Raw genomic sequence first — 12,500 nt, forward strand, 5'->3', positions numbered from 1 at the left:
TTATCTAGGTGTTCTGTGCCCATTTTTATAGATGTCTCTTATTTCCTTATGTGTGATGTGCGACACAAAAAGAATATACATACATTTTTTTTTAACGGTTTTTGAAAACCTTGGGCGGGTAGAATTTTTCATGTACCAGATATTTGGCTGGTGACCTAAAAAAGTTTATATCTTGTATATCTTAATATAGTTGATGCTGGTATATTTGTTTAGATGTCCCACCTTTGATATTTGCTTTAGAATGAACTTTGATTCTTACTTGCCGTTTATCTATATTTTTGTGTAATTTTGTGTAAGACTTTACCCCCATATTGTGAAAGAAATATGTTGTCTCTTCTAGTTGGGGTCCTGATGATGACGGCCACACTGTGGATGGACCTCATCCCCTGGGCATGGTGAGAGGAAGACTTCTTCCAAATATGCACCCTCTCATCTTGGAGGCTTGGTGGTCCCAAAAGACTTAGCCCTTTTGGTCTTAATATAGGATTTACTCAGATTTTGTTGCTCTTGGACTTCCTGACATGTCATTTATGTTGATAATCTACTAGACTGGGCAGAACTTGACTTAATTAGGACCTATTATGCCTTTTCAGACTTATAAATTTGTTTAAAATATTGGATACTTGTTCTAGAGGATGTGGAAATATAATATCATGAGGTAGGCATGTGTTAAAGTAATCCCAGGGGCAGCTTCATGCAGCTCCGCACTGCTGAAAACGCTCGGATTTGGAGAGATTTTTCCAAAAGTCTAATTTTGTGATGTCACAACTTCAGGGGAAGCTCCATATATGGCAACTCACCTGGCTCTGGTCTAAGTGTCCAGTGGTGTTGCCGCCCACCCTGCTCTGCCACAGAAGTATACGGTTCAGACTACAGAGCTATGGTGTTGTTGAAATGGTTAACAGAAATACAGAACTGCATACTTTTTGTGTGCTGTGCTGTGTCCAGCAGAGGGCAGTAGATCACAACATATCACTTAGAGAGCGGCAGCCCTGTAGAAAAACAGCTTTTATTCCTTTTAATTGCAAAATTTTTTGTGTGGTCCTTAGTTGCATAAAGTATATTGTCTTTTATTATAGGTTTTCCGTACATGTAATCAGCAATGATGTATTTCTTCCACAGGCAGCTCTACAGCATGGAGTGATTGCAGGTAGACGCGGCTTCGGCAGCATCTTTGTCGTTGCTAGTGGCAATGGAGGTCAGTTTAACGACAACTGCAACTATGACGGCTACGCTAACTCCATCTACACCATCACGATTGGTAAGACACAGAGAGTGTGTCAGTATATGACGCTGCAGGGCCATAGATACTCATGACATCTATGTGTTGCAGGGGCAGTTGATGAGAAGGGCAGGATGCCCTTTTATGCCGAGGAGTGTGCATCCATGTTGGCTGTCACTTTTAGCAGCGGGGGGAACAAGCTGAGGAACATTGTAAGTCTTGACAAACACACACACACAAATCTACTAGACTAAAGAAGGAATTAATTGTGCTCTTTTAAAAAACAAAAACAAAACATAATCAAATTACACTTAAAGAGCACCACCTTGGAGATATCTATGAAGACGTGTGCTGTTCTATGGAATGATTTGGAACAAGACGTCTCTCCTTTGTCCCCTCTTACCTACATGTCACTGTTTATTAGGGGTCGGGTCCAGATGTAGCACAGCTGCTGCAGGATCTTAGAAGCCTCTCCACAGAGTTTTACAGCTAAAGGAGTCACATTTATTTTAAGATTAGTTTTTAAATCGGGTTAGAAAAAAAATTGAATTCTCTCTTATTCATGGTATGGACTTTTTTTTTTTAAAGAATTTTATATTCTGGTAAATGTGCAAATTTTGGTGAATGAGCAACTCCATGAACAGAAAAAGTATTTTCACATGTAAAAATGGCAGATGATGACCGTACTAAGGACCCAGTGAAGCCACTGACCTTTATTTGCTGCTGTTTGCTGGTCACTATGGAAACAGTATGAACCGAGAATGTCATCGCCTTTGAGGGAAAAGAGTTTGGCAGGAATTGTCTCTCTGGAGGAGAGCAATCCATTGCAGACCGCAGCATACTCACAGGCCAAGTGCTTACCACTCACTGCCCATTTGTATATCACACTGTAGAGGCTGCTTGGAGTTGAACTAGACCAGCTGCCCTCTTATCACATCGATCTGTTTATCTTGGAAAAATCACAGAAAAAGGAAACTACAGGATTAGACCTTGAGAGGAACAAAAGTCTTGGAAATGTATCACTCTTTAGGACTAATGGGTCATGTAAAACTGAAGCAAATTTTTATTTAAAAAAAAAGAAGAAGTTTGGTTTACCAATACTTGACTAGATTCAGCTGTTGAACCAGATTCCGTCTCCAATTTGAATACACAGGCGTGTTTGGAGTGTTGACGCATGTACAAGTCTCCAGATGATGCTGCACTGTCACTACCTCGACAGCTGCCCTGGATGAACATGACTAGTTCTGTTGGGAAGACGCACTCAGAACACACACAAACACACACAGTGCTGTACAGTACACCAGCTTAAAACCCTCAACATGAGCTAAGCAGCTGTTTGGAGAAGGCACACGTGTCTCCTGTATGTAAACAACAACACTGCTGGGAATTCCTCTGCTGTCAGACAGGCTGTCTGGGTGTGTGTGCGTGTGCGTGTGTATGTATGCGCGCATGCTCAAAGGATGTTGCTCCATGGAAGACAGGTAACATGACATGTTTTCAGTTGTGAGCACTGTTGTGTGGTGTCTCGCTAAAACAATGTGTATCTTGCTCTCACATGCCCACAAGAAGTTTTTCTTTCTTTGGTGGCCTCTTCCATGAGATTGCCAGATGGAGAAGCGTGATTCGTCACTCCAGAGAACGCGCCTTCACTGCTCTAGAGTCCAGTGGCGGCGTGCTTTACACCACTGCATCCGACGCTTTGCATTGCAGTTGGTGATGTATGGTGATGCAGCTGCTCGACCATGGAAACCCATTCCATGAAGCTCTCTGCACTTTGTTGTTGAGCTAATCTGAAGGCCACAGGAAGTTTGGAGGTCTGTTGTGATTGACTCTGCAGAAAGTTGGCGACCTCTTCGCACTATGCGCTTCAGCATCCGCTGACCCCGCTCCGTCAGTTTACGTGGCCTACCACTTCGTGGCTGAGTTGCTGTCGTTCCCAAACACTTCCAGTTGCTTATCATACAGCGAGGAAATTTCACGACTGGATTTGTTGCACAGGTGGCATCCTGTCACAGTTCCACGCTGGAATTCACCGAGCTCCTGAGAGTGACCCATTCTTTCACAAATGTTTGTAAAGACAGTCTGCATGCCTTGGTGCTTTATTTTATACACCTGTGGCCATGGAAGTGTTTGGAACGCCGGATTCCGATAATTTGGATGGTTGAGCAAATACTTTTGGCAATATAGTGTAAGTTGTATTATTGGGATACTTCCATTGTGATGAAGGCAGTGCTGGTAGTTCAGGTCCTTACTGAAGTATTAAATAAGCATTGTTTATACCATGCGAGCTTATCCGTGGTTGTATGACATCCAAACAACCCACCTCCGTTTTTCGCAGGTGACATCCGACTGGTCCATGCAGAAAGGGACGGGTTGCACGGACAACCACACCGGCACTTCTGCTGCAGCCCCCTTGGCAGCAGGAATGGTGGCCCTCATGCTGCAGGTACGACCCTGCCTCAGCTGGAGGGACATCCAGCACATCATCGCCTTCACTGCTGTCAAGGTAGGCTTGTTTATGAGTCATACTGCAGAAGTTTTTATTCCTCACTAGCCTGTGTCGGGGCTCAGTTCACCGAAAGAACTACATGCCGTAAGAGCTGATGCAAATGATACGATAGCATGCAGGTGAGATGATCTTCTGTTTCAAACAGGATGTCCTAAAGATCCAAGGTGTTTGACCTCTGATTTGCAGCGAGCCACTAAAAAGATTGAGATGCTGTCATCGGCACACGTGTTAACTACTTTACGCAACAAATATATTGTTCCATGTCGCAAATGCATACCGAGAAACAGCAGCTCACTTTGTTACAGACCCCTCCTGCAGGTTTCCTTGCCACTATGGCAAGTCCTCCTTTGGCTCAAGCTCATATTTCAACAGATCCAGATATGTAGCACACTACATAACTAGGATGTGTTAGTGACACATTTGAATATTAGACACACAGTGCCATCTGATATTGGCTTTCCTGCAAGCTCCACAACCTCAATCAAGTCATGTAGTGTGAACAAGGTGTAAGATTCATGGCTATTTCTCACATTGTTTGATGAACTTTTTTTTTTTTCAACAAACAAAAGTTATGGGTGCTTACTATTTTGTTTTTGGTTTTTTTTTTGGGGGGGGGGGGGTCTTGAGCTTGAGCTGGTGTCTGTGGGATGTCATTTGCTTGAAGCTGAATTTATGTGCTAGCTCTTTCTGCATTCTGGAGACACAAAGAAGTGGTGATGGAGGGAAAAAGATGTCTTTGTTAACTTGACATACCTACTTATTACTAGGGTACTTGAAAGGAGAAATGCAATTTCTGAGTGAAGTATTGCTTTATTAGTAAAAGGAATCACCTGAAATAGCAACAACAACAAATTGTCATTGCAACAATTCAATATAGCATCCTGAAAATGTCCCAAACAATCTCTGAAATAGAATGGCGGGGCAGCAAATGCTCACCTTTGAGATGTTTGGAACTTAAAATGTTTGCCACTATTGCTTGAAAAATTTCTATCATAATTGATCACGTTGTTGTAATTATATTGTCTAATTTGGGTAATCAGTTAATTTACTATTGTCCTATGCTGTTGACATCATTCATGTGTTGTGACCAGGATGTAACTTTATTTTTATTTTGGTTAGTGACATCGGTTCTTCTCCAGCTAATAGGTCCAGATAGGAATCCTTAGTCACTCCCTCATTGACTTGATTTTGAAAGAGCTTCTCTTAGTGGAGAAATCTCCATTTTCTTTGTTACTCTTCTTGTTCATAGCAGACATTTTAACTGTTTGAACAGTGTGACAGCAGTGCAGACTGGGGGATGAACGGAGCTGGTTTCTATCACAGCCACCAGCACGGTTTCGGTCTTCTCAATGCATGGAGACTCGTCAATGCTGCCAAGGTACATAAAAGAACAAAGAGGGCTTCAGCTTATTGACTCAAAAAATATGTTTGTACATCTTTTACGTTTGATAAGTTAATGTCAGAAATGTCAAAATCAGTTGTAATTTCCACCTCAAGTTAGTTTTTGTTCTCTTGGGATGTTGTAGGTGTGGGAGACAGTGCCGTTCCTCGTGTCCTATCAGAGCTCAGTGATGAAGGAGAAAAGTCCCATCCCGGTCTATCCCAAGGAGCTGGTTCGCACCTGGAAAGGTAACTTGATGTTAGCAGGTCTTCTTGCTCCCTCTCAGCTCTGTAAATCTGTATTTGACAGTTGACTGTCAAGTTAAACTCACTCTACGCAGCTGCCTCCCTCCCTCCCTCCCTTCCCCGAAGTCAGTCTGGCTGTCCATATTAGGCAATGTTCTTGTGTTGGTGTGTTCCTGCCTCCACACTGAAATACTGAGTGAGATTTTTCCAGATTGCCTCAATTCCCTTTTTTCCCCTTTTTCTTTCTTCTTCTCTTTTTCACGTTTTGTCCATTTTACCACTCCCTTCTGTTCATTCTCAAGTCTTAAGCTTCTCTTCAGATTCTCACTTTTCTCAGTCACTTACCCTTCTCTCTTTTTTTCCCCCACGCACAGTTTTCTGCATATGTATGACCTCATTCTAAACATTTCCCTTTCCTTTGTCTCTTTTCCCCTCCTTCCTTGATCTGTATCTTCCCTCTTTTATGGCCTCCTTGTGGTGAGGAGCACAGCCATAGACATCTGTATAGTCTCATTCAAGAGTTTATAAAGGAAAAAGAGTTTCTGACATTTACAAAGGTGACTAACACTGCGTATTAAAATCGAATTAAATGACGTCACTCTACTATTATAAACATGTTTTCATTTCAACTTCTTTTCCATCAGTCTTAGCTTTTTTGCCTGCCTGTCTCACTACTCAGCAGTAGTGTAGCCTCTGTGTAGCTTCTGTGTGTTTTGGCTAATGCCCCACACCTTTAACTCTTGCCTGCCCAGATGAACAGTCTGCATGTGTGCTGATGTGAACACCTTAGTCTCTCTGTCTACCCAGTTCAAGAGAAATGGGTAATATTTAGAATAAGGGACAGCATTTGCAGTTTAGGTATTTGAGTCAAAGCTTTGCATGGCTCCATGGCTAGCTGAGAAAAAAAGATTTTCATGAAGGGAAAGTAACCTGACCAAAAGCGTTTACTCCAATCATCTGTGGGGTTCAGAATTTTTTTTTTTTTTGTCTCTCAATAGTCTGGGTATGGCTGAAAGTATAAAGCTGTGTCAGAATGGCATCTTTGTTCTATTGTTCTATATTATAGGAAAATAGGACTTTGTTCATGAAGTTAGCTTGTAAGGTTTGACTGAAACAGTGTCCTTCATTTTCTCTCCCTAAACTCCTTTTTCCACCATCTCACTCCTCCCCATCCTCATCATTTGTCCGTCGCCTGTCCTTTCACACCTCTGTTTACAATTCTCAACCCCTCAATGTTTCGTGCCCCCCTCCCGCCTGCCCTTAGGATGTGTGCAGCCCTACATGGTCAGGGAGCACCATGGCTCATTAGTAGTCAGAAATACCAAGGAATTACTTGGAGGGATCCAGAGTTCAATAAAATATGAAAGCTTTTTTAGTTTCTACTGCCAACCTTCACAGGCTCCCCTTTTTTTAATGTTTCTCAGCTAGCGGCTTATTTTCTCTCTCTGTCACAATATGTAAAATTAAAGCCAAATAAAAATATGCACAATCTCATTGACATTTCTTATCCCTCTGTCACTCCCACAGTTTCTGCTGCTGACCTTAGAGAGTCCGGGATGCAGACGCTGGAGCATGTGGCTGTTACCGTGACAATAAACCACCCTTGCCGAGGCAACGTGGAGATTTTGTTGGTCTGCCCCAGTGGTATCACGTCAGTCATCGGGGCACGCCGTGCAATTGACAGGTCTTTCTTCTTTTTACCTACGTGTGAAATCAGCAAACTGATACCAGCAGATGCAACAATCATGTACAACCTATTTGGTCATATATTAATGTTTTGTCTTTTGCACGCAGAGACTCTGCAGGATACCAAGACTGGACTTTCTCCACTGTCCGCTGCTGGGGGGAGAGAGCTAAAGGCCAGTACTACCTCAAGATATCTGACCACAGTAAGATGCCGCTGCACACACAAATGTCGTGTTAACTATGACGGTACTGGGATGAAACACGTCAATGCTGGTGTGCATCTTGGACATAGCCTCTCTACACATATGTAAATATTGCTCAGTACAAACTTCTCAAGCAATGAAAACACACACATTCATTTTTGAAGTTTTATTTCCTGATAACATCTTGTATCTGAGCTAGAGGAGTTTCAATATACCAGTATAGATGATAAATATGATATTTAGAATAACTGATGAGCAATAGCAATTAGCAATTGTGCTTGTAATACATATAGGGTATGGACAGTATTATCAACACATCATCTGTATTGGCAGATGGTCATTATTTTTATAGCTCTGCATGGAATATATCAAATCTCCTCTTTTTATCATTGATGAGGAAACAACAGGGTAAATATAATTCATGGGCTTTTCCAAATGTTTTGAAACTGAAGTTTTCAAATTTACAATGTTTGTGTATGTTTTTCAGTACTTACAAAATGTGTATAAGCCTGGATTTTGTGTAGATAATATTTAAATTGGTCATTATCAGCCATCAGCAAAAGCGGTTGTTAAAAAAAAAAAAAGAAGAAGAAGCTGCAAAAAGTGAAATGTCATCCATTCCCGGTACATGCAGTAAATATTACCATAAACAATCAAGTGCCACAGGCGCTCTTGTTGGGGATATTACTCCTTAATGCTGCTCACAAAAGAGAGGAAATACACAAATTTATAAGCAGTGTGATCGTTTTGCTGTTCTTCTGATGTCAGTAATGTCGTCATGAATTCTTCCTGCCAGGATAAGCATGTAGTGAAGATATGACACCGTAACATACCTGACTAATCTGTCTAATCTCTGCGCCTCCGTAGAAGAGCCAACATCTCCTCTGTGTGCTGCATTGGGAGTCTTACAGCAGTGGAAGTTAACCCTTTATGGATCCTCTATGACCTACATTGAGGTCAAGGACAGACAAAAGTAAGACCTTGCACTGTGCTGACATGTAGTTTAATTTTTTTTCAGCCTGTTTTATTGAACGCTTCAGTTGATTGTTGGTGTTGTTTTCAGTACATGTAATCCAAGATTTATTGAACTGTTAGAAATATGGTGTTTTCCTGACCGGTTGTTTGATTGACAGCCTTGTAGAGGACGCCATGAGCGGCAAATATCTGGACAGCAACTTCTCCCTGCCCTGCCCTCCAGGTCTGGACATCCCTCCAGAGATTGTCAGCCCCTTCACCTCCAACAGCCTCAAGGTGAACGGCCAAGAAGCAAAGCCATGCATGTTAACAAAGTCCATTTCCTCCTTGTCTGTGTTCAGCCGCTCTGGCATATTTGTGTCACTTTCACGCTGACTCAGTCAAGTCAGACTCTGTTATTTCTTTGACACTGCTGCTCATATTCAAACGTGTTTGTACATCACCTAAACACAAGAACTGTGTCAGTTTTTTTCAGTCGTCATTTGATATCAGAGAACACATAATGAATTAGTCCAGGGGGGGAAACAAATTCCGTTTTTTTTTCCGGAATCGAGCCACTAACACAAATGTTTGGATATAGTTCTTGATAAATGGTGTGTTGAGTAGACTAATGAATCGTTTTTAACTAAGTTTTAGATTGTTTATAGCCTTGATTATTATGAAGGTTAGACACTCAAGTGACAGCGCTGCGAGGTCACAGTCTTGGGATTTCTGTGCGGTTAATGTCATCTTTAAACAGAGGAAAACTAGACTTCGTTTTAACATCAGTAGTCAGCGTGATTCCATGACCAAGACTGAAATGAAGTTCTGTTGGTCGTTTGTAGTTCAGTTGGAGCATCCAGCCATTTTTGGATCAGCGTGCAGATTTAAAGAGGCTTTTATAAGGGTTTTGAATTGCTGATGAATATCACAGGAGTGCATGAATCCAATGCTATTGTTAAACTCAACCGTGTCTTTCTCCTCCTCGCCTCCAGTTTCTGCTCCTGCTGGGCTGCTTTGCTCTCTTCTGGTCTCTCTATTACACACTGGAGGTCACATTGGCCCATCGGGACCTCGGGGACATTCTGTGCTTGCACACAAAACAGGGAGGTCAACGGACCAGGAGAGGGCGCCGAGGTAGAGGAGTGGAGGAGCCATTGGTGGAAGAAGAGGGTAGGGAGGAAGAGGAGCAAGGCACAGATGTTGAGTTGCGTGCAGTGCTGGACTCTGAAGCCAGAGTTCCCCTATTCAGTGGAGAAAGGCTGTTGACATAGCACTGAACCTGGCAGTGGGTCGACAGCCCCTCACTTTCTGCATTTGTGGGATTTCTCAGGGTTCCACCCAGCCAGCCTCCTACGCTCAGATGACCCCGATCAATCTTAGCTGTGGTGACGTCACAGAGTGAATCAAAGGATAAACTGGAGAGTAGAGCCTTCGCTCTTGTCCCTCAAACATGTGGCCTTCAGTGAAAATCTGTCTGTTCTGTGACCAGACGGTTTTTGTGTGTGTGAGAGAGTGTGAGTGTGCGTGTCTTCCTAAGCATCACTCCCTTTGGAAAATGTCAACTGGAGAGGGGCCTAATAGATTTAAATCTAATGCCGTGTTTGTGTTGAGGATGGGTGACACACCTGTGGGATCATAAAACCAAGATAAAGACAAAAATGTGATGAACGCACTTTAGAAAGGTATCAGTTTGCTGTGTGACAGGGCATGTAGATCCCCTGAGTGTCATGGTCTTCTGTGAAAGGGGAATTCCAGTGGGGCACTGATGTATTTTAAGAATAGGATATATTTTTGGAGGAATGATTTAAAGTGTTTGACTTTTAAGCTTGGGATTCTTATCTTTGGGTTATCAACCAACTGCTGAATAGCACTTGAAGTGTGGTTTTTTTTTTTGTTTTTTTTTTTCAATATGGGATTTATATATGTATTTTTTTATGAAGTATAATATATACAAAATGTGTGCTGGTTGTACAGACATAAACAAATGGTGTTTAATGCTTTTTGTACTGAATTTTTTTAAGAATGTATTAAAGAGTTCTATTTTTTTTCACTGTAGAAGAGGGCGTGAAGTTGGAAGCTGTGTTTTGCTGTGCAAGTCACAGGTGATTTGAATGACATTAAAAAAGTTGACGGAACATCCTTGTTGATGCAGTTTTGAAAACGGTTATAGACTTGGAATCAATACAACTTGCAGTGTCATTTATTGCAATTGTTGCCTATAATCTTTATGACAGGCATTACACAGGGCTGTTTTTTGTTTTTTTTCCATCCAGGCATGCATTTTTTTTTTTAAACCTGTAATTTGCAACAGCAAATATTTTGTAGGTATCTTTCGCATATTGACTCAATTTAGCAGATTTGCAGAGTAATGTTTGTCAATTAGCACTTAAAAACAGCACTTTATCGTTGACTGTGGTAATTTAGTCTATTAGCATTGAACATTTGGCACTTTCCATAAATAATTTTGCCAGTGTTGCCTATCTTTATATAGCCTGTTAGCATTAATGCTTGTTAAATTGGCTCTAACAGTAAAGCATATTTAACCATGCAGACCATCTTAATTTAGCCTGTAACACACTAACATTTGTTGATTACCATAGCCAGCTTGCTTGCCAGCATTTGATAATTAGTACTTACTCTAGAGCTGAGCTATGGCTTTGCTGGGAAGAACTGTAACGTAATTTAACAACACTGAAGCTCAGTATCGTAAAGTGATAATTCTCCAATCTCAGCGTTTTAATCGGAAGGGTCAAGCTGAAATACACAATCACTTTATTCAGAGATGTATTTCAAAGTCATCATTATTTAATAAGAAAATGTACAAAAATATTAGCACTGGTACAGCAGGCATAGCATTTTGGGAATTGATAATTATTGTAACAGTAACTTTGAGAATTATGGTTCCCTAAGGGGTGTTTCGTTACTCAAATAGGAAAGAATGTCCCTTCGGAAAATTATGTAAACATTCATTTTTATGGTAACATCCAGGACCGTGAGGAAACAGATGCTGTAATGCAGATCTAGTGTATATCAGCTGATCATTTCTGATCTCATCTTGAGGGATGTGTCATTTTTAAGGTCACTAGATTCTCTTAAGACAACAAACATTGGTTGTAACAGCAGCTGGACAAACACAGAAGGGTGAAGCTCTGCGATGGTCACCAGTGCCAGCATCTGCAGGAGGGGTTCAGGGTGACTGTCAAGTCTCAGGAGAAGGGGATACTTTTTAGAAACTAGCCTGGATCTAAAGCAGAAAGGGTTTTTTAAATGAAAAGGGAGTTGTAGTGGGCCGGTCAGATGCTTACAGGCTCTAAGAGGGTGGAAAGAGGGCTGAAGATGGTATCTGTGGCTCAGTGATTTTACAGGATCTGTCTGGGTCTTCCATAGCTCATGCCCTCCTGACTGGCTCCCTTATTGGACCCCATCTGTAGGCCAATCACATTTTTGCCCGCCTTCAGCTGGTCATCGCTGAATTCTCTCTTGTTCTCTTGTGCTTTCCTGCAAGAAATTTGGGGAAATATCACCAAAATGAAAGAAGCCGGGAGGAGTTTTATCTAAACAGTTGTTGGGGTGGATTTCACAGAGCTCACTTGAAGAACCAGTTTGGGTCTCCGTGGTATGTGCCTTCCTCCTTGGTGATGGCCAAGCTGCCAAGAGCTGACAAGGTCCTCTGCACTGCTGCCAGGTCCTTGCCTGCACAAGCACACACACACACACACACACACACACACACACACACACACACAGTCAGGAAAACTCTAGCATGTGTTGAGCAACCAGGAGTCTTATACTGAAGCTGTATGTCATTCTATAGTAACTGAGGAATCATGAAACCTGTCTGACCTTCCCAGAGGTCCACAGTCTGGAACATGTCGGTCTTGGTGACGCCGTACTTCTCTGCAGCATTGAGGAACTGGGAGATCTGCTCCATCTGTTTGAAGGCCATGGATGAGCTCGCGATCTTCTTCACAGGTTTATCACCAGGAAACAAACTATTAATAAGCTCGCTCAGGACCTGAGAAGGAGGGATGGAGGAACCGGTGGTAGACAAGTAAGGGGGGGGGGGCAGAAGATCCTTAAATGTCAACATTGTCTTTATGTGTGACCTGTTTGTGACAAACACTCAATGTTAAAATCACTCACACATCCGTCTTTCAGCCAGGCCTGGAAACCCATCTTGCCTGCCTCTGGCCGTCCTACACCAGAACCACACTGACGGCTGATCCACTCCACCAGGATCTGCTCCAGCTCCGGGTCATACTTACTGTCAATCTTATCCTGAACCTGCCGGCTCATG

General features: G+C 42.2%; 2 protein-coding genes across 2 annotated transcripts in view; one reads left to right on the plus strand and one right to left on the minus strand.

Moving 5' to 3' along the window:
* pcsk7 (proprotein convertase subtilisin/kexin type 7) overlaps positions 1–10,415 on the plus strand; it is an 18,688-nt gene extending 8,273 nt beyond the window's left edge. The window contains exons 7-17 of the mRNA XM_086215908.1: positions 341–395; positions 1,123–1,261; positions 1,334–1,434; positions 3,561–3,728; positions 5,005–5,109; positions 5,258–5,360; positions 6,885–7,041; positions 7,152–7,246; positions 8,114–8,219; positions 8,380–8,497; positions 9,196–10,415. Coding sequence (XP_086072034.1) covers positions 341–395; positions 1,123–1,261; positions 1,334–1,434; positions 3,561–3,728; positions 5,005–5,109; positions 5,258–5,360; positions 6,885–7,041; positions 7,152–7,246; positions 8,114–8,219; positions 8,380–8,497; positions 9,196–9,474 — 1,426 coding nt within the window. The 3' untranslated portion in view covers positions 9,475–10,415. The remainder of the gene's footprint in view (positions 1–340; positions 396–1,122; positions 1,262–1,333; positions 1,435–3,560; positions 3,729–5,004; positions 5,110–5,257; positions 5,361–6,884; positions 7,042–7,151; positions 7,247–8,113; positions 8,220–8,379; positions 8,498–9,195) is intronic.
* A 571-nt stretch (positions 10,416–10,986) lies between these two features.
* Positions 10,987–12,500, minus strand: part of tagln (transgelin) — a 5,889-nt gene continuing 4,375 nt past the window's right edge. Inside the window, exons 3-6 of the mRNA XM_086215949.1 lie at positions 12,347–12,500; positions 12,047–12,218; positions 11,794–11,896; positions 10,987–11,701 (exon numbers count right to left, since the gene is read on the minus strand). The exon at positions 12,347–12,500 is cut by the window's right edge and continues 35 nt beyond it. Coding sequence (XP_086072075.1) covers positions 11,563–11,701; positions 11,794–11,896; positions 12,047–12,218; positions 12,347–12,500 — 568 coding nt within the window. The 3' untranslated portion in view covers positions 10,987–11,562. The remainder of the gene's footprint in view (positions 11,702–11,793; positions 11,897–12,046; positions 12,219–12,346) is intronic.

The sequence above is a fragment of the Aulostomus chinensis genome, chromosome 10 (assembly GCF_037954235.1).
Source record: "Aulostomus chinensis isolate RoL2024-O1b breed Wild chromosome 10, RoL_Achi_v1.0, whole genome shotgun sequence".
NCBI lineage: Eukaryota > Metazoa > Chordata > Actinopteri > Syngnathiformes > Aulostomidae > Aulostomus > Aulostomus chinensis.